Raw genomic sequence first — 26,002 nt, 5'->3', positions numbered from 1 at the left:
GGCCCCAAGCAGCCGCTTAGTTTGCTTATGCCTCGGGCCGCCCCAACTGCCTTTAGTCTCTGTTGCTGCAGGCTTGCGTCTTTGACTTTAGGAGCAGGTGTTACTCTGTTCTGTGGCCTGATTCATAACTTCAGACCTTGAGAAGATGTTGGGATGAGCTGTCACAGAGATGATCTGTTAGGGTTTATCTTAAGGCCGTATGATAATGAGAACAGTCATAATGGTGCAAAAAAGCTCAGCTTTCAGGTCTCAAACGAAAGGCCTCCAACCTCATTGATGGCCCATGTAGAAGACGTGTGAATGAAGCAAGCAACCCTGGTTTTCTATTGCATCATGGTCCCTTCATTTTGTTTTGACATGAAAACACTTCCATTACAGTTACAAAGTGCAGGAAAACTGCATTGTTTTCCATCATTATAGACATCTTCAATTAACAGTTAGTTTACATAAAAATAAATATTTTCAATACATATATTACTCTTCAAACGTTCAGTATAAGATGCTTAGACAGTACAAGGAAGTATAAAAATAATATTGTTTGATAAACGATGTGCATTTTTCATGATAATGCTTCATTCTTGCAGCAGTCCCCCATAGGTGCAGTTCACTGTGACAAGTGCCATTCTGATTCTCCCGGCCAATCAGAACACCGCGTAATTGAACGCCTCTCCATATCCCGCCTCCCTCATGTACTTCCCGATGTCCAGTGGTTCGGGTACTCTGAGAACTGTCCGCCCATTGGCTGATTTCTCCGCCTCCTGTAGGCGTCGGGTGAGCGCCGACATTGAGAGGCGTTGTTCGGGGCGCCAATGGCAGCAGTCCCTGATGATGGAGTACCTGCAAACGGGTAAAAGGAACACTAATGTTAACATAAAACTGAAACCCAGTGGAAAGGATGTATTAATCCTTCCGTAAAAAAATGATTGGACAGGATGATCCGGGCTGTGTTGATTTTTTGCAAAACAAACAACAGGCTCTACATGCACATAGAGGCGTGTTTTCTTTTTCTAAAACCAGATGATTTATGTTGTTCTATCGGAGCATAGTGTCGGCTTCAGTGAATATGATCAAAAAAATGTTGCCGCCTGGGACTTTAAACAAGGCCAATAATAATCCAGCCTTTAGCATCATGTATAACATATGATATAATTTGTATGTATGTATGATGTATCTACACAATGCTAAGCCATTTATAGAACGTGTTTTAATTCTATGTTGGCACTTCACTTCACAATAACACAGCATAACTTTTAACAAATATGAACATGTATATTTGTTTTATTATAGGTTGTATTCATGTTAATGTGCATTTTTGGGCATATTTTAAAAAAATTGGAAGAAAAAAGTTTGGGATCAAATAACTTTGGGGACCCCCTGCAGTAACTCTGCAATCCCCCTAGGGGTCGCGGACCCCCAGTTGAAGATCTCTGCTCTATGTCTTATAGGAGGAAGGATGTTTCCTGGTTCGTACACTTTTTCTTTTCTTTTTTAGCTAACGCTACTTGCGATAAGTACTCACATTGGTAGTTTTTGAACAGATTTGTTTTTAAATAAGCCCTGGGTGAGATATCAAAAAATATATTTAAAAAAATGAGATATGAGGATTTATGGATAGTGGAAATCTCTAAAATTGATTGAAGTGATAAATCTCACGCTGACGTTTCCAGTGTTCAAAGTGCATTAATAATACATCTGTGTTGTTTGTCTCACAGTGAGTTGGAGCAGGACGCCGGCCGCTTGAGATGCTTCCCTCTCTGCAGATGCTGCAGAAGTTCAGTCGCCATGGTCTTGGCAAACGGTGGGTCACCTGCATGCAAAGGAGTATGCATCACACTGAAGTTCCCTTACTTAAATATGCACTAAACACAGACTCATAGACATTAATGAAATACTAAGCTGTGTCATTAAATCACCCCTGTGTATAAAACAAGTTTAAATTGATTATTTCCTGGTAATTCTAAACAAAGAAAAAAAATATTTCACGCAGTCCTATTCTATGAGTATAATAAATAAATGAGGTTTGTGTAGAATTTGAAAACACCCACCCAATGTGACCATTTCATAGAGCAGGATACCAAAGGACCATCTGTCAAAAAAGGTGAGAAGGAGCGTTATGTCAAGAAAAGGGATAGGATCTTAGTCTCCGATTAAACTATTACACAACTATAATATAGAATACATCCTAGTGCCACTATTTAGGGTAGAGACACTGGAATCAACAGTTAGATGCATTTCAGATAATTTACTAATCTTACTTGTGCACCAGAAATGTGAAGTGGCTGATTAAAACACAGTTGATCCCTCAACCTGATTACACACTGTGTTGAAGCGAGCTATTCCTCACAAACGTATAAACCAAATTCAATCACATCATATATTTAACATCCTGATATTAAATGGGATAACAAGTTGAAACATCAAACTCCCTGTTGAATAACTGGTGTTTCAATGACATGCTTTATGTTCATCTTTCTTTCATAATTTGATAATCTTACAGAGGACTTGGACACTCACACGTCACTGCTGTGACTGATGGCTCTTCTGCCCAGCAGCTCCGGTGCCTGCCACTTCCTCATCTCCATGTCCTCTGCTTCCCCCGGTGACACGGCCTGCGTCCTCCTGCGATAGGCCGGGCCCAATCCCCACAGCTTCGCTGTCAGATCTGCGCCAATCAGAACACTGCGAGCCGCCACGTTGCCATGGATGCAGCTCTGGCTGTGCAGATATTCCTAGAAGATGTTCAGATAATGAGAGGGATGCTGGGAAATTTGAGGTACTGGCTGAGAAACATCAGCGGCAAAATACAAAATATAAAGATCCTCTGGATGTAAATTGACATTTAGAATGGTTTATACTGTATTCATACTTTCACAGAATTCACATTGTGTTTTGTTTATACCTGAGTGCCATGGCAACATAACCGTAACAAACTAATATACGGTTTATGCTCTATAATGAAGATATCAGGTGAAAACGGAGAGACTTTTGTTTGCCACCACATCATAACAAATTGAAGTTGATATAGACAGACTGGAAGATCAGCATCAGCACAAATCCAGTGGTTTGGTCCATGAAGCAGTGAGAGGTTTAACGCACCAGAGCAGAGGCCACTTGTGCTGCCATGGTGAAGATCCTCTTCTCTGTCATGTCACACGAAGACTCTGAACCCGAGTTATCCTTCAGGGAGAGAGGAGGAGGAGTAAGAGAAGGGGGGAATGTAAATGTCGTTATGAGTCTCCTTATGGTTGGATAGTAGCCTTTTGAGTCAGACTAAGTCTTTTATATAATGTGATATACTCTCCGGGCCATACGTGTCAAGTCTTACTGTACCTGCCACTGTCGAGTAACTATGGATACCTGTGACTGCTTTGCAGTTGTGGGATATATAACCCAATGCTGCCCCTCACAGGCAAAGAGCAGTAATTACTTTAACTGCACTAAATGTTTTAAAGTTGCATCTTAACTGCCATGTTCCAGGGGTTTTATTAATTACCCTACTGTTTAAAATACTTCTTCAGTACTTCTACTTCAGAATAGCATGCTGTCCACTTCAGAGGGTTTTTTATTTATTTTCTTTATATAACCAGGTACAAAAGCCCCTTTAGATTGAGGATCTCTTTCACATGGGTGACCTGGCCAAGAAGCAACAGCACAAGTCAGAACCAGTATACAAAGACACAACAAGACAAAACATCAAACACACATACATTGTCTAAAATATTTCAATTCAAGGTCCTTCAAGATCGTATCAAAGTCATTTTTTGGGATGAAGTCTGGCAGATTTAAATCCTTCTGGAGGGAGTTCCAGGCAAAGGGTGCAGCATATTTAAAACCCCTTTTCGCCAGCTCAGTGTGAACACACGGGACAGTAAACTTTACAGACAACTCTCTATCTCCCATTCTGGTATTTAAAACGTTCATCACCGGTGTCCAGCTTGAAATAAGCCGATTCAATTACAGATTGCATTAAAATGTCTCAAATATACCTGTAGTTTAAATAATCTGTCTTCTTAGTTTGTTTGTAGTTTAGCGTACCTGTCGACATCTCCACAGATACCCCAGCAGGTCTCTGTGCTGCAGCTCCTCCACCACCAGCATTGGGGGGGATTGCACTGAGACCACACCCAGCAGCTCGGGGAGGAAGGGGTGCGGCCCGAGTCCTGACACGAATGAGGCAAAACCCAGAAAGTGTTGCTTCTCACTACTGTTTGCCGTTTCTGAGAAAGAGGTAAGATAACAGAGTAACATTTTAAATATGCTTTAATCAGGGGACTTTCACTGAGAAGCACTTATGAAGCAAAACCAAGCACATATAAAAGAAAAAGAAAACACACACACAAACACTTTCCTGCAGTAACCAGTCGGACCTCTTTGACATTTGGCTTCAGCTCACTTTACCTTTCAGCACCCTCAGGACGACGGCCCTGTTGTCCATGCGGGCCCTGTAGAGGCTGGCCGTGTCGTGGGGCTGGATGGAGAAGGACAGAGGCAGGGCAGAGACCTGGCTGAAGGCTCCCAGAGGCCGCTCTGTGGAAACCCGAGGTACTGCGCTCAGAGTTGGCCGGACGTTCTGCTGCACTTGTTGAACCGACATTGGCAGCTCTTCATGTTCCAGCGGGTTTATCCCCGGGGGAGCTATTGAGAGAGAGAGAGAGATACGGAGCAGAATATCATTCTGAGTGTAATCCTTTCTACAAATTTGAGTCACAGTGAAAATATATAATATGTGCATGCTTGCTGACCATCAATGCCATTTAGTTGTTGTCTGTGGCTTTGCCTTTGGTTGTGTCTGTGTGATGAGCTGTGGTAGCGGTGAGGCGCTGGGGTCTGGGCCCGCCTCCGTTCAGGACAGTACCTCAGTAAGCCCAGGGTCAGTAAGGTGAGCAGTGTTCCCAGGAGAAGCAGTGTAGGGACGATGATCACCGCCTGCATGTGCTTAGTTACAACTGGGAGAGAAGAGAGATGTGTGAAGGTCAGGTTCATGAGGAGGCAGTGTGTTTTCAGGACTCCTACATGCTCTAGTACAGGGGTGCCCAACCCCAGTCCTGAAGAGCCCCTGTCCTGCATGTTTTAGGTTTCTCCCTACTCTAACACACCTGATTCGAACGATTTTCAAACCTGTGACAAGCTTCAGTTGCTTGATAATGAGCATGTCATTAGAATCAGGTGTGTAAGAGCAGGGAGCAACCTAAAACATGCAGGACGGGGGCTCTCCAGGACCGGAGTTGGGCACCCCTGCTCTAGTAAATTGGGTGCAGGCATTTCAGACGGATGTTACAAAAACCAGTACACTGCGTGAGTCTGTGCAGGTTTGGTGTCAGTGTTCTATTTTGACAGGATGAATACGTTGGCTGCACCTCCCAAGTGCATTCACCATTTACACCACGGCTCATATGTTGATATGAAGCTAGATGACACTGTGATTGAACAAACACAACAGAATTTTAGAGCAATACTTTGACCCTGTTTGAGATGTATTTAATGCTACTGTACAAGCTAGGAAACAACAGTTATTCCAACAGTTATATATAACATCACTCAGATATGTCGGCCATTAAATCATCAGCTGCCAGTCAGAAAGTGGAGAATCTCACGCCGTTATGATTTTTGCATTGCTCACTGACTCGGCCTCACTTGGCGGGTAATGAAACGACTCTCGTCCTGCTGCATTGCTGCTGCATTGCCAACATAACACAATAAGGCTTTAATTAGGCAGTTGGGCTGCCTGAGCCACTAGAGTGAGTCATGCAATGACAGAATCAGTGTTTCAGACAGGGCTGATTCATTAATCACATGCATGTATCTGTTGAGCCACTGAACCACTTTTTAAATAGCTGTGTCTAGCAGGAAATGCATAAATGTGTTCTTGGTTACGCAAGGTTTGACTTATTCCTACATTGTGTTCACATGAACTCCTTCATTAGACACTGTCATTATTTTGTATTTCATTTTTCTGTTGCTATCATTAATGTATGCCTTTGGTTTTATAATTATGCCTATTCTCCATATTCACCTTTTACCCTTTAATACTTGTGTGTAGACCAACACACCCTGATATGACATCACAATGCATGTTACACAAAGCCATCATCTTACACACCTTTTGTTGGTCCGATCCTGACGTGAATCCAAGTTAGAAAGAAGAAACTGGAATGTAAAGCCGATGGTTTGTGTAAACACGTGACCGGGTTCTGGCTGGTGCACATTTTTTAGGTGCGGTGAGGTATTTGGAGAGTGGCATAAATCATTTTAGTCATGTTCGTAAAAGACTCTTTTTCCACTTGAACTCTCAGCTCCTCTCCACAAAGACTCAAGTCCAACATTTGACTTTAATTTGATTTAGCAAAATGCCATCAAAACATATTTCAATACTCAAAGTGTTGAAACTCACAAGACAACACAAGATTTACAGTATCATGCCTTATCATGACATTTGAAAGTGCACATGAATAAAATGGTTTTCTGAAGACAGAATAATTTAGTGGTATGGTTGTAGAACAGCTCATCTAATCTAATCTCATATATTTATTAACTGTGTGACGATAGACCTCCCAGTAGTATCTGTGACTCAGCAGTTATTACAGTGATTAGTGGTTCAGAAGTGCTATGACACTTCACTTGGAGCTCCAGTATTGTATGTGACATTATGTGGAGGCCGATTGTTGCAGATAAGTCACGTAACCGTGTGTCTGATGTGAGCATGACCTCGGCAGAAGCTGGTGTTGTTTACACAATCATAATGAATCACAATTCAAACATTTCCCTTTAGTTTTGATCATATACTACTAACCACTTTTTAAAAAATACACTATGATTCACTATTCATTATTATTAGTATCACCAGCTGACCCATCTATAATAAGTGAAAAGATTGATTTAAATGCATTATTACTTTTTGTATAATGTCAGATTGAACAAAAAAAAGTTGCATTGGTACTGTTTACTACAAGATATTTGTTTTGAACTAAACTGCAAACAAATTCTGACAGATCAATATTTTTCCCCAAATTTTCTTTTCATTTTTTTCATGAAAGGGTTCTTGTTTCATTTATATAATTGTTTAACGAATCAATCAATCAATAACAAATTAACCATTTAGATGCCAGTTTTGATCCTTTTTTTTTTTTTTTTTTTTTTCAATATTCTAAAAAAATATTGGACTTTGATTATTATTAGTATCACTGGCTGACCCATCTGAATAATAAGTGAGAGGATTGATTTTGGTATTACTTTTTGTATAATGTGAGATTGAACAAACATATGCAGGTGTGGCGGGGCAGAGCAGGGACGGTGAGAGGGCTGGGCAGGAAGGACATGAAGGGAGAAGGCGTGGTCCAACATGAGAAAGAGAGAGATGAAACGTGGCGGTTGTGTCCTTACTACAGAGGTGGTTGTCCGGTGCACACGGAGAATCGGCCGTGGAGTTGGATGACATGCTGCGGAGGAAGAGAGCAACACAGTTGGATCAACATTACCTCTGCTCAGCAGCCGCCCTAAATCTTCTGAGCTCAGATAGAGTGATGCAACATCCGTCTCTAATAACTCTATATATAGTAGTAGTTGGATGAAACAGCTCGTCCAGATCTCTGCTCTAAGAGCCATCAGTAAAGTTCAGTAAACCAACTTTTACAAAAGTGCTGAGAAAGTTAACTGAATCCTCACTTGCATAGCAAATATAAACCGTGACCTTTTTTTATCTGGACTCACACAGCAAGTATAAAAGGGAGCCTCGCGTCTTGTTCCATGTCTGTTTAGTAACCGATCGGTTACATAGATAATAGAGGAGCAGAGATCAGCATTACCATTGCTCAGCGCTGACCCAAAATCCATAAAGCCTTGAAAGGATAACCTGGCATTCAGCAGCCCATTAAACTTCTCCAACCACACACATGATACACCAGATATATTTTATCTTATCGTTTCCCGAGAACTGTTAAGGTCTCACATTAGCGGTGTGTTATTTTTATGTTACGGTATATTGTCATTTTGGGGAGATGACCTCCTCTATATAAGGCAGGGCTGATCAGATTTGAGGACGAGTGTTTGTTTGTCCGTTAAATGCAGTAGTTGAACTCTTCAGGGAGAGTATAAGATCTTCTCTTTACTGTTTGTCCTTATTTTTAAAACCAGCTTACTGGTAACTGCAGACATTCAGGTAAAAGGGATAGGCTACAACTTGTGTTGTATTCTTTCCATGGAGTGATTTTGTTGTTGCATGTAGATTTGGTAGTGATATATGTAACTAAAAGGCTCTTGAAATAGTTGTATTGTTGCTGACATGGTCCGTTTTTAGAAACTTCTCTATGCAGGACAATCCCTGACACTGGGCTTTTGTGTATTCATTTTTCACTTCCTTAATAAGCAAACTGTAACTTTTAGCTTCTACGTCACTAACAAATGACTATAAAAACAAACTCATTGGCAGGACAGGATCATGAAAAGGGGAAGGGAAGGTTGAATTTGTAATTGGACCTGCATTTATATAGCACCTTTCTAGCTAACTAGCTACTCAGTCACTTCTACCCGTTCACACACACATTCATACACACACATTCATACACTGATGGCAGAGGAGCCACCTGCACATCAGGATCTAACTCATTCATACACATCCACAGCAATGGGGGGTTCAGATCTTGCCTAAGGACACTTTGACTGGAGGAGCCGGGATTTGAACCGCCAATCTTCGATTGGATGTTGACTTGCTCTACTTCTGAGCCACAGCGTGGGATTGTTCATCCACAGTCAGTGCATTATTACACTCAACACACCCCCAGTTTGGAGAAACGGGCAGGAGTAACAAGCAATGTACTGCTCTGCAGAGGACAGCAACAAAATGGAATTTAGCCTCCTAAAAGATGAACAAATGTACACTATATTTAGAATATTTTCACCGCTCTGCCTTGCCATCAGACAGCCCGTTCCCAATGGGAAAACTGAAGCAGTTTCGTCCGTCGATGCTCCGTTCAAAAGCACCTCTTCATGGTCGATGGATGCCGGGTTAGTTGGACTTCATCAGCCACACAAACAACAAACACAACCACCTGCCTGAAACTTCAACAGTACCAGGCTAGCGCTAATGCTACAGGTAGCTTCCTCACGTCACTCACTCATCCTAGTACTCACCAAGCAGTCAGACATCCCTAACACACACACACACACACACACACACACACACACACACACACACACACACACACACACACACACACACACAGCCAATGAAGAAACAAGCATGTGGTTGAAGCTAATGCATAATCAACCATTGTTAGATGTTATCAACCTCATCACAGGCAAGAAACACAGCTCGCCTCCTCATTGAATCAGGTTGCTCTCTTCTTTCAATTAAATTCCATTCCATTTTATTTATAGTGTCATATCACAACAGAATTAATCTCAGGACACTGAACACAATGAGCAGGACTAGAATACGCTCATGATTTTCAGAGTCAGTACGATTTCAAAGTCCCAACATCACCCAGGGGCGTTACAGCGACAGTGGCCAGAAAAAACTGCCTTAATAGGCTTTTAGGCAGAAATCTCGTGCAGCCCAGGCCCTTGGCTTCCATCATTTGGTGTTGGTACTAGTGTTAGTAGTGGTAGTATATGCAGTAGTGGTAGTATTAACACAAGCAATAGTATCAGTCCATTCAGGCACATCCACACCGAGATGGATCCATCAAAAAGCCAAAGAGACCAAAAAGTAGTAGCAGCAGTTGTTGAGCAGCCAGACGGCGGGCAAGTGGAGCGACTATATGGTTTGGTTGGAATATCAATGTTAGATCATTTATAATGAAGATGGATTAAAACAATAAATACGCAGCTTTTTTTAAATACTGAATTCTAATCAGCCAATACACATGCTTACAGCCTGTTATCTCCCAATACTCATTTATTTGGCTGTGATTTTCATAAAACGCTCTGTTACTTTGTCGTTGAGGACTGTCCTAATGAAGTCTTATTCGGTGATTTAGCTTCTGTTGACATCACTTTAAATAATTTAGACGAGGTAAAGAAATAGTTCTCATGCCTACCTTGCCCTTTTCTGTCATGTGAAGAAGTCTTTCACCAAACCCAGTTAAAGTGTAATGTACACTGCAGGCTGCTGTAGTGATGTGATGCTATTATTAGCGTTGGAGGGAAGGCGCTGCAGGACGGGGACACAGTGTGTTTGTGACTTGTTTCATGTGGCAATAATGCAGTGTCATCCACACCTCTCGGAGCATGGAAAACTCCTATTGTGTTCTCTCGGCGTGACACACACACGCACACACACACGCACACACACTGCCTCACGAAGTCGCCGGTATTCAGAAAGCTTTTTCACAGACGCTGTGCTTTTACGTGGAAGGATGGATGTAGCTGAACCCGTTTGCCTGGATTGTTCTCCCACATTCTCATGCTCCATTCACACACCTGCATCAACACATAGCTGCGTGCACAACAAAAGACTGGCCATCTCACAACACACACACACAGAACAGACACTAAAATATGCCGTTAAAGACACACAGACTAATGTCGGTCAAAAAACATTAAAAGTGCCAGGATGATACAACAAGCATGTCGGGTAAACAGTGAAGACGTCTCCATTACAGTACTGTATGTGGATGGATTCTTTTACACATAAAATAATGAATCAGAACTCACACGGCACGAATGGACACATAATATATATCACACATATTGTGATATAAACGTTGAGCTTTTTAAATGTCAGCAGGAGTGCGTTGGAATCCAGCCCATCTCAATGAAGTTGCAGAGTTTCAGCCACACATCCACAGTTTGCTTTTGGTTCATCTTACCTGGCTGACTTTCTGCGACTGTTTTAGGTGTGAAACTCTGTTTGCTCTTCTCATCCAGAACATGCAGTGTGCTGTCCCTGCAAGCCAAATACTGGAAGTGTAGAGTCGCAAGAAGAATTCAAGTCCACTCATTTTTCATATTTATGTAGTTTGTTATTTTAAATAGAGATATCCACAGGTAGAGACATTTCCAGTGAAGGTACTGGTGGTGATAGAATCTTTCTATTTTGCCGTCACCAGTGTGACACTGTGTTTTCTCACTCTCTCTCTCTCTCTCTGGTCGGCCACACCCACCCCTCCAACACTGTTTCCTTGCTGCTCTTATCATCTGCACACACACCTTACACTCTGTGTTATATTTGCCTGTCTGTGTGTCACTGTTCAAGTGTTTTTGTGGGCTGTATGTGGGCCATCTACAGTCGTTGGGGGGGCATGATGCATTGAAAGAACCTTTACATGGGTTGCACTGGTGTGCCTAACATTTTCATTCAGGTGCAGAGACAAGATAACCTGATGCACAAACGGGTTGAATCCATCATTCACCACCACCTGTCGATGTGTAAAACAGGCAGCTGAGTATAGTTAGCAGCCACATTTGTCATGGACACATGCATCCACTGCATCAATTGGTTTAGCTGCAATGTTGTCAGCTGTGCTTCTCTGCCTGGCAACATGTTAGTGTGTGAGATGATGAGTATGAAGTTAGCAGTTGCATTATAGCTGTGAATGTAGCGGTGCAGTGTGCAAACAGTATATCTGACAATAAATGGTACAACTCCTCAAGATCTAAGCCAATGTCCTGTGTGTTGTTAGCTGTGTTGAATAAAGGGAAGGGGTTAGCCCCGAAGCTAGCCACAACAACAGCTCAGGCTCACTTGAGGTGGGCTGACTTTTAGGTTGGATTTGAGATGTGTTGCTTCTAGCGGCCTCTGTGGCGATAGATGGAACTGCAGGTGAGCCTCTGGGACTCGTCTCCCTCCCCAACAGTGTGGACTGTCTGTCATCTGCGTGATGCCTTCAAATGCTCCACACTGAAAGGAGGTCCGTGGTTTCCCCTCGTTGGCGTCACTTTGCTTCTTGATGACTTTCCTTCTTCACTTCCATTAGTTTGTTGTTTCTTTTTCTTGGACTGGAAGTTGAATGGTCTTCTTTCTCTGCCTGTTGATCCTCCATTGTGAGTCAGCAGTAATAAAATGTACCTGGTCAAACACTTTAGACTAGAGGGAAAGAGAGAAAGAAAACAACGTGTAAAATGCTTCACCACAATGCAATTCACACAATGTAAACAAATGTACGCATATTATTAGGATTGTTCGTATAAGAGGTGTGTAAATGCGTTTGTAGGTAGTGCGTGGTTGAGGAGAGAGAGAGAGAGAGAGAGAGAGAGAGAGAGAGAGAGAGAGAGAGCTCAAAGCAAACAGCTGTTGGCGATCAGAGTGGAGAAGAAATTAGCAGCAACAAATCCGGCAGCTCAGGATTAGGCATTTTACCAGGGACAGCAGAGGCAGGTGGTGGAGCAGTTACCCCCCCCGATGATGCCTGGGCCGGGCCTTTCACTCCAGGTGTAAAAACAGTGAATAGTTCTCTACATGTTTGTATTACCAGTGTGTTTGATGGTTGTGATGTTGCTCGAGGAAGAGTACAGGGTGTGGGTTCAGACATGCGCACACACAAAGACAAACACACTTGACAGACTGTTGGTCATGTGGAACCCTGGTTTAATGTTGCATCTTGTTTTGGTTTCACCAAAACCAAAGAACTTCTATCCAGACAAATGAAGGTATTGTCATCATACCAGTATAGTATCAGCTCAGGAATTGTTAAAGACTCAAGAAATTGAGAGAGGAGACAGGTAAACACACCCTTGCCTCGTTGAGAGGTTTTTATCAAAGCTAAAATTGTATTGAAATACAATACAATTGCAGTAAACGTTGAGTCTATTTAAGAAACCAACTCCAATGCACTTATCACTTTTATTTGAGCTGAAAGGTGTGGCGCTGGCTCTGGTGTATCGTGTGATCAGTACTGGTGTTGAATAATCATGACTTTTCACCTGCTGTTACCTCCACCCTTTTCCCTTCAGAAAGTCAAGACACACCCAGACACAACAGCACGTTGATCAGGTTCCACCACAGCTGCAAATGCATTGATCTTAATGCATTGGGACAACATTTTTCCCCCTTAATGAATGGACTTGAAGGGAAACTGTGTGTATGTCTAATCAGCAGAAGAAATAAATTCCATGTACCACGATGCATTGCGTGCAAACGTGGATTTCGCCATGGTTAATGAATAAACAATATGAACTCACAAAACGTCATTAAAGACACTTCGCTGACTGGACAGAAAGAAAGCTCGCCAAACACATCTCTTTGGCAGCTCTCGCTCTCTCTTTAGAGGCGGGCCATTTATCTTTGGATCTCTGACGGCTTCTAGCAAACCGTCAAGCAAAGAGCATCCGAAAAAAGCAGAGTGATTGTTTCTGTTGGCATCGGAGGGCAATTTGAGCAAAGGCTCCCCCAGTCAGCCGCATCCTCCCTGCTGCAGCAGCTGCCTCAAGCGGCCTCTCTGCATCTAAATATCGGAGTCAACCATTGTAAAATCTACACTGTAAAAAGTCAAATTTACATGGTCAAAAAAATGTAGGACCAGCAAGCTGAGAGTAGCACTCTAGAGTTTGTTGGCAATCCCTCCTACAAAGGCCAGAGATTTCATTCTGATATCAGTCAGTGTATATTTTGTTTGTTTGTTAGCCATTTGTCCCTCAACGATTTCCTTAAAGCAACACTAAAGAGTTTTTAGTGCCTTAAAATAATGTTTCCAAAATAGTTTCAGTGGTTCATCACCTGAAAACCGGGTGAACGGCACTTCGGCATTCGCTCTGCGGCCCTCTGTCAGCTGTAACCGCACTATGTAACTGTGCCTCATTGGGTACTGTTTTTGTAGTTCTAATGAGACTACAAATTTGACCTGCTTTACAGCAAGCGTTACAAAAGCCGGTAGGTGGAGGCTCTGCGTAGAGATCAGTTGGAGAACACCCGGCAGGTTCGTGGAAGATACCTTGCAGCTAGGTAGTTTTTAAATTGGCGTCATGGCAGAGCCTGCAAAGAAAAGGAGGAGTATAATGTCCGATGAGGCGAAGAAAAGAAAACGGGAGCATGACAAAGAACGAGCTCGAACAAGAGTGAATATCGGACCGGCTCACACTCGTTGGCGAAAGCTGAAGGAGGCTACAAAATGCAAAACTGATGGTGACTTGGCTTTGATGCTGCTAGACTTGTAAATAATACCGGTACTCATTTTTTTTCCCAACAGTGTGCAAATGTGTACAATTGTTGATTATTTTATTGGCTCATGTTAGCTAAGTCCTTAGCTATTGTGCTAATATAAATGTAACTATCGCTATGGCTCATGTTAGCTAATCTTAGCTAAGGCGTTAGCTACTCTACCTTGTCACTGGACATCGTTCAAATTGTTCATCGTTTCCAGAGCCGGTTCTGCATACAAACAGATAACGTGCGTGCGACGGTATGCGGTAGCCTACGGTAGGCTAAATTATTTACAACGGCAGCAATGGACAATTCCGCTTCCAACCTGTAAGGGGACCGAAGAGGAAAACTTCTTAAGTGTTGCTTTAAGTTAGACACTGAATCTACAGCGGTGGCTCTGGTTTGAAAAAGGCTAAATCAGACTTGATCCTCTTTTTGGTTTCATCCTCTGTGAGTTTGCCACGACAGAAAAGACAGATGTGTGACAAATCCTATATTATTTGCTATGACATATCAAAGCATTAAATAAATTAGCCTATTTTTTGCTTTAGTTGGATGATCGAGTTTCTTCCTCTTTTTCACAGATTTGGTACACACAGGAAACTTTTGTTTATTTTTAGCTATATCTGTTTGAATTTTTTAAGAAAGAATCTTTTTGTTATTGTTCATGTTCAGGGATTTTATTCCAACATCTTAGTTGTTCTGACAAGTTCTGTTGTTTGCGTCACTGTTTCTTTGTCTTCTACCTTTTTATGATTAGGCCTATGTAATTGCTTTGTATGCATTTGAGGCTTTGAGTCTGCTATGACAGGTTTCTGTGTCTTTGTATACGTCCTAAGTACTGTACTTCACTGCTGATGAAAGCACACACAGATTTGGGATTTTACTTCATTGCTGATGTTTGGTAGAACCTAATTTGCCCAACTTAACAATCATGGTAATATCTGATCATTTTAAAGGCATTGATGATGCCTCTTTTGCTTTGAAAACTTGCACGTTTTTTTGTGGCGAAACAGTCTTTGAAGACACGGTCCATGTAGAAAGCAAATCTCTGTTCACTTCCAGGAATGTAGAGAAGAACCAGTATCCTAACCAGTGAAAATGCATTTGGGATGTAATGGAGAATACTGTTGGGAAGCAAATACTCTTGGCACACTGTTGGATCTGCCTCTGTACGTCAGCTTTTCCTATATCAGGAGTCAAGCCCCGGCCACCCGGGTGAAAACCAGGAATCCTGATCACCTGATCACTCGATGATATGTGAGACTATGGAAAACTCTTATGTCATTAGTCATTAACAGCTAGGAGGCGAGTGCATGCTTAAAGTGTGAAATGGCAACACGCACAGGAATACCATCTACTTCCATAATCAGCATTGGAGGGCAGCCTCCAGGAATCTGAACAAATGACCCAGAGAATTAAGTACTGATCTTTTTAAAGGTACTATATGTACTATATACATGTATACCTGTCTGTCTCTACATGTCAGCCCTGTGATAGACTGGTTACCTGTCTGTCTCTACAGCCCTGTGATAGACTGGTTACCTGTCTGTCTCTAAATGTCAGCCCTTTGATAGACTGGTTACCTGTCTGTCTCTACATGTCTCCCTGTGATAGACTGGTTACCTGTCTGTCTCTACATGTCTCCCTGTGATAGACTGGTTACCTGTCTGTCTCTACATGTCAGCCCTGTGATAGACTGGTTACCTGTCTGTCTCTACATGTCAGCCCTGTGATAGACTGGTTACCTGTCTAGGGTGAACCCTGCCTTCGCTTAATGTCAGCTGGGATCGGCTGCAGCCCCCCACGACCCTGAATACAGGATAAGCTGTTGATAACGGATGGATGGATTATTATTGAGCGTCAGCTAATTCATCCAGCTGTTTACAAATGACTTTATCAGCTGACATTACAAAGCAATCAACACAACAGTGTAGCTTAGTTTCAGCTAGAGAGATGTTTCTCCTTTTTTTCATTCTTCCTTCGCAGTGGAGGCAGGCAAGAAAAGGTTTTCTTCAAGAATTCAAGGTTACTGATGCAGGTAATTGATTGATTCCTATAAATCTGTACACTGTCATGTGTTAACTCTAATAAGAATGATGGGGTTTTTTTGCCAGCAGGAACTTTACTCAAAGGAAAAAACATAGGTTTAGGTTTAGGCACCACACAGGTCCTCTGATCAGCCAGTAGGAGTTGCTAGTGAAACTACAAGCAACTACATGCAAACAGCTTAGTTGTGTTTGATGGAGCTCCTGGACAAACAAGGAGCTGTGCTGCTGTGGATCCACCCGGTTCTTCACAGCAGTGGGCAGTGTGCTTCTCCCGCTCCACCACTCAGCCACCCATGTCTTAGATGTTGAGCAATAAGTATTTGGCACGGTGCACTTTGAACCATAACAGTTTTCGTGCTCACTGCAGTTAGCTTGGCAGTTAGCTTGCTGCATTGGAGGGTAACCCCAGCTGGAGCTAGTTTACACCATGTCCGAAAGTGTGTGTGTGTGTGTGTGTTTGCATGTGCATGTCTATCCCTGTGTGGCAATGCAGCGTGTGTGTGTGTGTGTGTGTATGTGTGTGCGCAAATGTCCTGGCTGGGTGTCCAGTGCGGTCCTGGTAATGCTGAGACAGACGGTGAGCGGGTGGGTTTATTTTTGGGTCAGTGACAGTGTGTCAATGGCCGCAGATGCGTCGGAAAGGAAGGCTCTGAGATACAAGCAAACCCTGGTCAGTGTCACTCTCTCGTTCCTCTCATTATTTCTCTCTCTGTTGCGCCTTCTGTCTCTCAGCGTCCATGTGTTTGTTTCTCACGTCAGCCTGTCCCTGTCATGCTCATTCCTCTGCCTTGTGTCCACGGTGTCTCTCCTCGAATCCCTCATGCCATTCTTGAGTGACGCACCTGCATTGGCGGTGCATACATGTGCATGGATGGAGCCTGTCTAACTTACTGTGTGTGAGCCTGTGAATGAACCACTTTCAGTTGTGTGTGCGTGTGTGTGTGTGTGTGTGTCAGTTGTAGAAATGGACCAGTTAGCGGATGTATAACAACAGGGTCACCCACGTGATCAAGCAACAGGTGCTTAGACACCGTGCACCTCCTTCACCCCTGATCTTGGCATTGTTGGGGTTGTAGCAGGGGCAGATTTGGTTATCAACAGTTAACTATCAATATCAATGTGATTATCGGTATTAATAATTATATTTAATCTATCATCATGATATAATCATGAATAAACGGGGCACCACCCTGGGATCAGGGAAAAGATAACCTAAAACTGTATTCAGTCTCAATATGGAGGTTTTATACTCACATGCCAATCATCGTGATCATTGGCATAGGAGTACAAAACCAATCGAACAATTAAAAAGGCGTGAAATTCAAGCACTAGCCTTCACAACCTGCTGTTATCCAGTGACATATACACAACAAGCACAAGAGACCGCTAGTTATAATATAATAAGATTTATTAAAATCAGTAATAATGATCACAATCAATAACACTGCAATTAACAAGGCCTTATTACCTAACTACCTAACACACAAAGGGAGAGACACACGTGGAGTGTGTGTGTGCGTATGTGTGTGCGTGCGTGCGTGTGCGTGCATGTGCGTGTGCGTGTGTGTGCGTGCGTGCGTGTCGCGAGAGAGAGAGAGAGAGAGAGAGAGAGAGAGAGAGAGAGAGAGAGGAGAGGTGGCTATGGGCGGCCACCAGATGGAGCTATTCCTCGCAGCGTTCAGGGGCGGAGCCACTGAGGTTCGATGGGGTAGCGAGAGAGAGAGAGAGAGAGAGAGGTGGAGCTATTCCTCGCAGCGTTCAGGGGCGGAGCCACTGAGGTCTGACGGAGTAGCGAGAGAGAGAGATAGCCGTATGTAGCCACCAGATGTAGCTATGTACCTAGCGGCCGCCGGGAACAGCTGGCTTAGGACACGTGTGTGTGTGTGTGTGTGTTAGCGGGTCACAAACAAAGAGAGAGAAAATGCGCGAGCGATATCCGGAGGGACAGAAAACGTGCTGCTATCACATGGGCTCGCATGAATGAACTGGAATTTATTCCGCGAGACCGGTCTTTTAACTGATAGTAGAGGCTTTCTGAGCTCGCGAATATGGCGGAGGTTAGTCGAAAACACTGTTACAGAAATCAACCCAGCTGTGTGGGTAACCAATCAACATTCACATACAGCAGCATATGAACAAACGGACTCGGCGATCCGCGATCAGAACTTAAAACACATTAACAAGAATTACAAGCATATCCTACACTATCACTTATGTCTCTGCCCAGACTGATAGCCTCTTACTGGTATCGTTGCGTAAGACGATGACGGCGTTCCGTAACGGCGGTGGTTCGTGAGTCCCCGGCGTCAGCGGGGGCGTGATGAGTCGGCTTCGTCCAGACGAGAGCGGAGCGGGTTTCCTCTCGTCGATCAAACTCAAATAAAGAAAACAGTCCGTGTTTCTTTCTTCCACGGACGGCGATATAATCGCGGCTTGGCGATTTAGTCAGCTTACTTCAGACAGCGTCTGGTAGCTGGACGGCAGGAACCGGCTTGGTTCCTCTTGTTGCAGCGGTGCGCTGCGGGAGGGGGTCGCCTCCCGTTGCAACGTGGTGTTGCGCCGGTTGTAGGAAGAGGCCAGAGTAGGAGTCGGAGTAAGAGTGAATAAGAGAGCGTTCTCCGGGCGGCTTCGGTTTATAAAGCTCAGGCCGCTCCAGGGGACCCCCCGGGGTTCCCTGAAGATGTCAGCCAATAGGATGGTTGTGAGGTGTCGCATCTCTCACCTGGGTGAGATGTGAAACTAAAATGGCGGTGTAGTTTTTAATCCCCTTTGTCCCTTTGTCCTGGCCGCATGTGTGGGCTTCTGTAGGCCGCATTGTGTAGTCCTAACGGTTAGGTCCCAACAGTCCCCCTTTTGGTCTGAAGGTTGAGGTGTGGGACGCAACCTTCGGAGCAACATAAGGGCCGAACCGTCCATGTATTCCTTGAAACATGTGGGAGTCCAAACAGTCTGTATATTCCATGGAAAAAAGGTTAAACAGTTCATTCAGGTTAAAGTCCATGACTTTGATGGAGGCATTGTCTGGGCAGAGATTGAGGCAAGGTCTGGGCAGAGATTTCTACGGTCTGGGCAGAGATTTCTAACCATCTAACCTATATCAAACATCTGCTAAGACACAATTTTCACAAACATCAACATTGTCATTACACTCAGGTAGTTTCAAACAGGACACACCCCAACTATGAAACGGAACGAAGGAGGAAAAGGAGAAGGGGTTAGTGGTCGTTTGGTTTACTCCTGGAGAAGATTTAAGTTAGCCATATTTACTATGTTGTGGCTCAGGGCTGTAACGCTCCATGTAGCCAGAAACAGAGGAAATGTCAGAGGCGCTGTCATTATCTGAGTTGTCATGTTTGTACACTGCTGGTTCACGTGACTGGGACAGAATTTCGGAGTAGGGCTTCCTACTACTTCTGTGTGAATGCCCATCTCGACGCAGTTGGTGGGCATGTCGGTGATGCTCAGTATCCCCACGCCGTCTCTTACCAGGCTTCTGGGGGGAGTTTAGTGATGGTTGGGTCGAGTCACGCCATAGCGCTATCGTTTTTATCAGCTTCTCGATCGGGTCGCATGGATCCCTATCTTCGTCAGTTTGGGAGTTTGTCTGATTCCAGGGGCGTGCTGGCCGCTCACCCCCTTTCGCGCTGTTATGAGGGCTCTGCTTTAAGGCGGCGGATGTTTGGGAGTTACTCTCGTTCCTTGGTTTTGTCTGATTCCTGGGGCGTGCTGGCCGCTCACCCCCTTTCGCGCTGTTACGAGGGCTATGCTTTAAGGCGGCAGACGTTTCGGACGCAGATGTGTCGAAGTTAGCGGGCTGGCTTTTAAGTTTGCGCGCTAAGTGGGTTTCCCAAGCCATCTGTGCGTAATTACGAATCTCTTGCATGGAGAGTCGATGTGTCCTGAAGTGTATGGTGGCATCGTAGCGCACACTTTCGTGTAGGTTATGCAGGAAGAGGGCCTTGAAGGCAGGCTCTTCCTCCACTCCTGGGGAGTTACGGCCCTGAGCATAGGCGGCTCTGAAGCGCCAATAGTACTCCGTGGGTGATTCCTGCCCCTCATGTACGACGGCGAGGGCACTGATCGTAGCGGCGGCGGGATCCCAGTCCCGGCTATACTCCTTCCGGAGTGCTGCACAAAGTCTGGAGTATCGGTCCTGGGTTCTGGGTGCAAGTGTTCCTATGAAACTGCGGACATGTCTGGTTGTGGTCTTCCCGACTAGTCTGAGCTTCTCCCGTGAGGAGGCATGGGGGAGGTCAATCAGGAGTCTGTCTAACTCTCTCAAATATTCGTCAATATTATGGTTCGAGTTGTCGGGATCAAAATGTTGAATATCTTTAGCCATGCTCTCTAGCTCTTCAAAGCGGAAGCGCTGTGGCATCCTTTCTGGTGAAGGCGAGACTAAGCTAGGTTGAGGAGGCGCGTCGCAAATTACAGGTTTGTTCCAAAGATAGGAAGATTTTGGAGGAGAACTTGTGTAAGTTCCACTGCTGGTTTCTTCACTGTCTGTGTCGGAGCAATGGGAAGCTGCGTAGCCGTTACCGCTGTCTCTCAGTGGAGTTTGTCTTAAGGACTTTGTGTCCGCTGGTAACTGTTCCCATCTTCTGCATGGCGGGGGAGTCGTATTTTCACTACGAAAAGAGGGGAAGTCGGAGAAGCCTGAATCACACTGACTGGCCGAGTCGGCTGAGGGAGGACATTCTGGTTTAGACTTCGACCACCTGTTCTTGTAGGACAAAAACTGGGACTCTGTGGTGTGCAGGACATCTAAATAACGCATGGCTCTCATGTCTGCTGCTTGAGCGTCGTGGAGGTGACAAGCACTTTGCTCCTCTAGTGCTACCACTTTTTTCTCTAGGGCAGATTTACTCTGAACCAAGAGACAGGTTTGTTTGTAGAAAGTCAGTAGCAAGCATTTTAACAATGGACCCTTGGATGATGTTACTTCATCAGATCTGCTGTTCAGTAACACGTTGATCTCCTCTTGGCACTCACTGAGATTTAGTTTCTGCAAAAACTCAGAGTAGCCTGTCTGAAGGCTCTGTGCCACAGATGAGATGAACTGTTCACAAAAGTTCTCCATTGTGTCTGGAGAGAAAGGAGGGGGGTTATGCAAATCACCTGATAAGGTGACTGGCGGTTCTCTTTTAGAGAGGTCAGCTTCACGCTCTAATGATTCTATACAGCAACTCAGACTTACTGTAGGCTGCTTACTTAATTCTTTGCCAAAGGCACGCTAACTGAAATGCGCGGCAGGAACAGTTAGGGAATTATTTTGAAATTTTAACTCGAGCTAGAACCCGTGGTGGAAATAGCAAGGTACAATTTCAACGTTCACAGAGTCGGTACACTCTGTGGCTCTATTCTCTGCTCTACTTCTAGTGAAAGGGAGAATACGGTGGCTTTACTTGTTCGGTGTTAATCGCAAGAAAAACTGTATTTGTTGTTATACTGAGGTGGGTGCACAGGTGAGCTGCGTCGACCTGTGACTTACAATGGAAATGTTAGTACTCTTCTACAGCCTGTGGACTGTCAATGAGGTGTCTCTAGCACCTCTGGTGAGTAATAACAGTGTTATAACGCGTCTTAGTATCCCTAACCCTGTGTTTGTTAGTATTGTTGTCAAACAATAAATGGCTAATCACAACATGCATATGCAACCCATCACTGTATTTGCTTGGCAAATAGTAACAGGGAGCAAACAAATCGATCCTTGAACATCGATTTCTAAACAATGATATCAATAACAACAATTCCTATTATTGTTATTATTACTATAATTCTCAGGTTATTGTGCATAAATCTCTGGATAAAGCTGGTTTAAGAAGCCCTCACACGGGGCACCATTTATGTTGGGGTTGTAGCAGGGGCAGATTTGGTTATCAACAGTTAACTATCAATATCAATGTGATTATCGGTATTAATAATTATATTTAATCTATCATCATGATATAATCATGAATAAACGGGGCACCACCCTGGGATCAGGGAAAAGATAACCTAAAACTGTATTCAGTCTCAATATGGAGGTTTTATACTCACATGCCAATCATCGTGATCATTGGCATAGGAGTACAAAACCAATCGAACAATTAAAAAGGCGTGAAATTCAAGCACTAGCCTTCACAACCTGCTGTTATCCAGTGACATATACACAACAAGCACAAGAGACCGCTAGTTATAATATAATAAGATTTATTAAAATCAGTAATAATGATCACAATCAATAACACTGCAATTAACAAGGCCTTATTACCTAACTACCTAACACACAAAGGGAGAGACACACGTGGAGTGTGTGTGTGCGTATGTGTGTGCGTGCGTGCGTGTGCGTGCATGTGCGTGTGCGTGTGTGTGCGTGCGTGCGTGTCGCGAGAGAGAGAGAGAGAGAGAGAGAGAGAGAGAGAGAGAGAGAGGGAGAGGTGGCTATGGGCGGCCACCAGATGGAGCTATTCCTCGCAGCGTTCAGGGGCGGAGCCACTGAGGTTCGATGGGGTAGCGAGAGAGAGAGAGAGAGAGAGAGGTGGAGCTATTCCTCGCAGCGTTCAGGGGCGGAGCCACTGAGGTCTGACGGAGTAGCGAGAGAGAGAGATAGCCGTATGTAGCCACCAGATGTAGCTATGTACCTAGCGGCCGCCGGGAACAGCTGGCTTAGGACACGTGTGTGTGTGTGTGTGTGTTAGCGGGTCACAAACAAAGAGAGAGAAAATGCGCGAGCGATATCCGGAGGGACAGAAAACGTGCTGCTATCACATGGGCTCGCATGAATGAACTGGAATTTATTCCGCGAGACCGGTCTTTTAACTGATAGTAGAGGCTTTCTGAGCTCGCGAATATGGCGGAGGTTAGTCGAAAACACTGTTACAGAAATCAACCCAGCTGTGTGGGTAACCAATCAACATTCACATACAGCAGCATATGAACAAACGGACTCGGCGATCCGCGATCAGAACTTAAAACACATTAACAAGAATTACAAGCATATCCTACACTATCACTTATGTCTCTGCCCAGACTGATAGCCTCTTACTGGTATCGTTGCGTAAGACGATGACGGCGTTCCGTAACGGCGGTGGTTCGTGAGTCCCCGGCGTCAGCGGGGGCGTGATGAGTCGGCTTCGTCCAGACGAGAGCGGAGCGGGTTTCCTCTCGTCGATCAAACTCAAATAAAGAAAACAGTCCGTGTTTCTTTCTTCCACGGACGGCGATATAATCGCGGCTTGGCGATTTAGTCAGCTTACTTCAGACAGCGTCTGGTAGCTGGACGGCAGGAACCGGCTTGGTTCCTCTTGTTGCAGCGGTGCGCTGCGGGAGGGGGTCGCCTCCCGTTGCAACGTGGTGTTGCGCCGGTTGTAGGAAGAGGCCAGAGTAGGAGTCGGAGTAAGAGTGAATAAGAGAGCGTTCTCCGGGCGGCTTCGGTTTATAAAGCTCAGGCCGCTCCAGGGGACCCCCCGGGGTTCCCTGAAGATGTCAGCCAATAGGATGGTTGTGAGGTGTCGCATCTCTCACCTGGGTGAGATGTGAAACTAAAATGGCGGTGTAGTTTTTAATCCCCTTTGTCCCTTTGTCCTGGCCGCATGTGTGGGCTTCTGTAGGCCGCATTGTGTAGTCCTAACGGTTAGGTCCCAACAGCATGCACATATACAAATGCACACACACACACACACACACACAGACACACACATGCTTTGTCGCCGTCTTCCCGTTTCCTTCTTTCCCGTCTGGGCCATCTGTTTTGCTGACCCTTTCTTCACCTTGTTCATTAATCCCCGGTTGGTCTTAACACATCTCGGAATTACTTTTTGTGATATGCGACGCATCGTATATGTATGAATGTTTTGTGTACATCGTGTGTGTGCTTTCTGTGTACAACTGCATTGCGTTCACTTGTGTGTGTGTTGGGTGCTTGTCCATGCGTGTTCCAGAAAAAGGGAAACCCGATCATGCATTTGCAGCAGTGCTAATCTTCACCATTCATGCAGTTTCATGTATGTTTTTGGCCACGGCAGTGTGAAGGGTGCCTAACAATAGGTGTTTCATCTGGAGGATTATCATTGTGGCTTTAGGATGTTCTCATGGAGAACCTCGGAAGTTCTGGGATGTACATGAAGAGACCAGAACAAATGTAAACACTTATGGGTTGTTAAGATAATTCCTTGTTGTGATTTTACGATTTATGTTGAACAGGGTCCCTCAGGTCCGGAGCACACTATATGCAAAACAGCAGCATGCTGCAGGTCAGCCTATTATTGTTTAAAGCCAAGATAAATACTAATTGTTGTTTTCCCATACTCTTTGCTTACATCTTAATTCTTCACTCAGTTGAAATCCAGTAAAAGATATAATGATCGAGCGCAGCTGATATTTGTCGGGGAAGAGGGAAGTCGATGGGTTTATACAAAGCCCTCCCAAATGCCAAAAAAAGAAAATAAAGTGTAATTATGAATACTGCATTAGAATTACAGATTCATTTGAAGTCAAACCTTTTTAAAACCAGTTAAATTTGTTCCATATCTCTTTTACACTAAAATCCAATATTTAAAGTTTCATTCAATAAAGTTTTTGCATATTATCAATTTGGCAAAGTTAATTTTAGAGGTACAGAAACATCATTTACACTCTTAAACACACTTGGTTTTGAATGATGAATTGTTCTGAACTAAAGGTGTATTCCACTCTTGAATACTTGAATACTAATGCATACAGCTGCAGAGCCTCTGTGGTGTTGATTGGCTGGTATGCGAGAGCTGGTGATCATGGTGACCTATAGAGTTTAATGCTCGTTGAAACCCTATGCCTATGGGTAGTCCAGGAAGTGCAAAGTCATTTAACCTGTGTATGTGTGTGAGTGCACTTCTGAAGGCCATGCGGGCTGGGGGTAACCCTTCTGTTTACACTGTCACCCTTGTGAGCAGAGCTATAAACAGAGAGTCCTGTCACTTATTTATTTATTTGTCATTTTGAGTGCATAGTGTGTGGCTCTTTATCCCCTCGTATTGTGCTATAATTTCATAGTTAATGTTCTCTCTCGAAGAAGAAGCTACATTTTAAACCTTATAAATATCTAATATAGTAATACTTATAGTTATAATAACTCCTCCCACTGAAATCTGCTACAAAGAGGGCATGTGACCGTGGAGCTGACAGTCATGTAGAGAATGTATGGAGTTAAACCCTTCTCTATTTTAGAAGACCTTCATACATATACATATATATATATATATATATATATATATATATATATACACACACCTTTATAATGACAGCTAATAACAGCATGTACTTAAGTGCAGCTGTAAAATTTTAGCTATGTTTTATTTATTATTCCTTATTATTTCCTTGCCTTACATTTTGGAATTAATATTGATTTATATTTTTATTTTTCATAATGGGCCAACACAAATACTAAAATTTTTTAGAGCCTTGCATGGTCCAGTGCCTGCTAGCTCGGCCTTCCTACACCAATATCAAGGCGATTTGAACTAACTTACTGTCAGAGTTAAGATGCTGTAAAACTAATCTCTACAATCTGAGATGTACTGTGCATTTAGAGATGTTTCTGGTGGAGCAGCATGTTAATCAGCTTCAGTGAATGAAAACCTTCATTAAGTTGGCATATTTGTTCAGTGGATGTCAGTCTAACAATGTTGTATGATATCACTATCGCTACATCATCAATAAATATCTCCACATACCTCTCAAAGCAGAGGTAATGCATCTGGTACATGACTGTTAGCAGCAGCCAGGTCTCTCTCCAAAGTTTCAGAAACCACAAAGAGAAATTACAAATGAATATACAGTACTGTGAAAAAGTGTTTGCCCCCTTCCAGATTTCTTAGTTTTTTGCATATATTATATTCACAAAATGCAGATTTTAAAT

General features: G+C 43.8%; 2 protein-coding genes across 5 annotated transcripts in view; one reads left to right on the top strand and one right to left on the bottom strand.

Moving 5' to 3' along the window:
* Positions 1 to 172: 172 nt before the first annotated feature.
* styk1a (serine/threonine/tyrosine kinase 1a) lies at positions 173 to 11,079 on the bottom strand. Of its 4 annotated transcripts, none has more exons than XM_084032609.1 (10): positions 10,035 to 10,776; positions 7,381 to 7,436; positions 4,743 to 4,946; positions 4,399 to 4,635; positions 4,036 to 4,217; positions 3,097 to 3,177; positions 2,515 to 2,729; positions 2,046 to 2,086; positions 1,711 to 1,807; positions 179 to 837 (listed from the first exon to the last, which is right to left on the bottom strand). In XM_084032609.1, exons 2-10 carry the CDS (start codon positions 7,433 to 7,435, stop codon positions 642 to 644), a joined length of 1,308 nt encoding a protein of 435 aa, XP_083888735.1. In that variant the 5' UTR covers position 7,436; positions 10,035 to 10,776; the 3' UTR covers positions 179 to 641. The 4 variants fall into 4 exon arrangements, with proteins under 4 accessions (XP_083888733.1, XP_083888735.1, XP_083888736.1 ...); XM_084032608.1 differs by lacking the exon at positions 10,035 to 10,776 and adding an exon at positions 10,806 to 11,079 and having other exon boundaries at positions 181 to 837; XM_084032607.1 differs by lacking the exons at positions 7,381 to 7,436; positions 10,035 to 10,776 and adding an exon at positions 6,101 to 7,357 and having other exon boundaries at positions 173 to 837.
* A 5,665-nt stretch (positions 11,080 to 16,744) lies between these two features.
* LOC311028202 (chloride channel protein 1-like) overlaps positions 16,745 to 26,002 on the top strand; it is a gene marked incomplete at its 5' end in the record, with an annotated part of 50,262 nt that continues 41,004 nt past the window's right edge. Inside the window, one exon of the mRNA XM_084032561.1 lies at positions 16,745 to 16,795. Within this exon, the coding sequence (XP_083888687.1) occupies positions 16,745 to 16,795 (51 nt within the window). The remainder of the gene's footprint in view (positions 16,796 to 26,002) is intronic.

This window comes from Eutrigla gurnardus, assembly GCF_963514095.1.
Source record: "Eutrigla gurnardus genome assembly, chromosome: 17".
NCBI classification, from domain to species: Eukaryota; Metazoa; Chordata; class Actinopteri; order Perciformes; family Triglidae; genus Eutrigla; species Eutrigla gurnardus.
The sequence above is the reverse complement of the archived record's forward strand: the minus strand, read 5'-3'. Positions and strand labels throughout refer to the sequence as shown.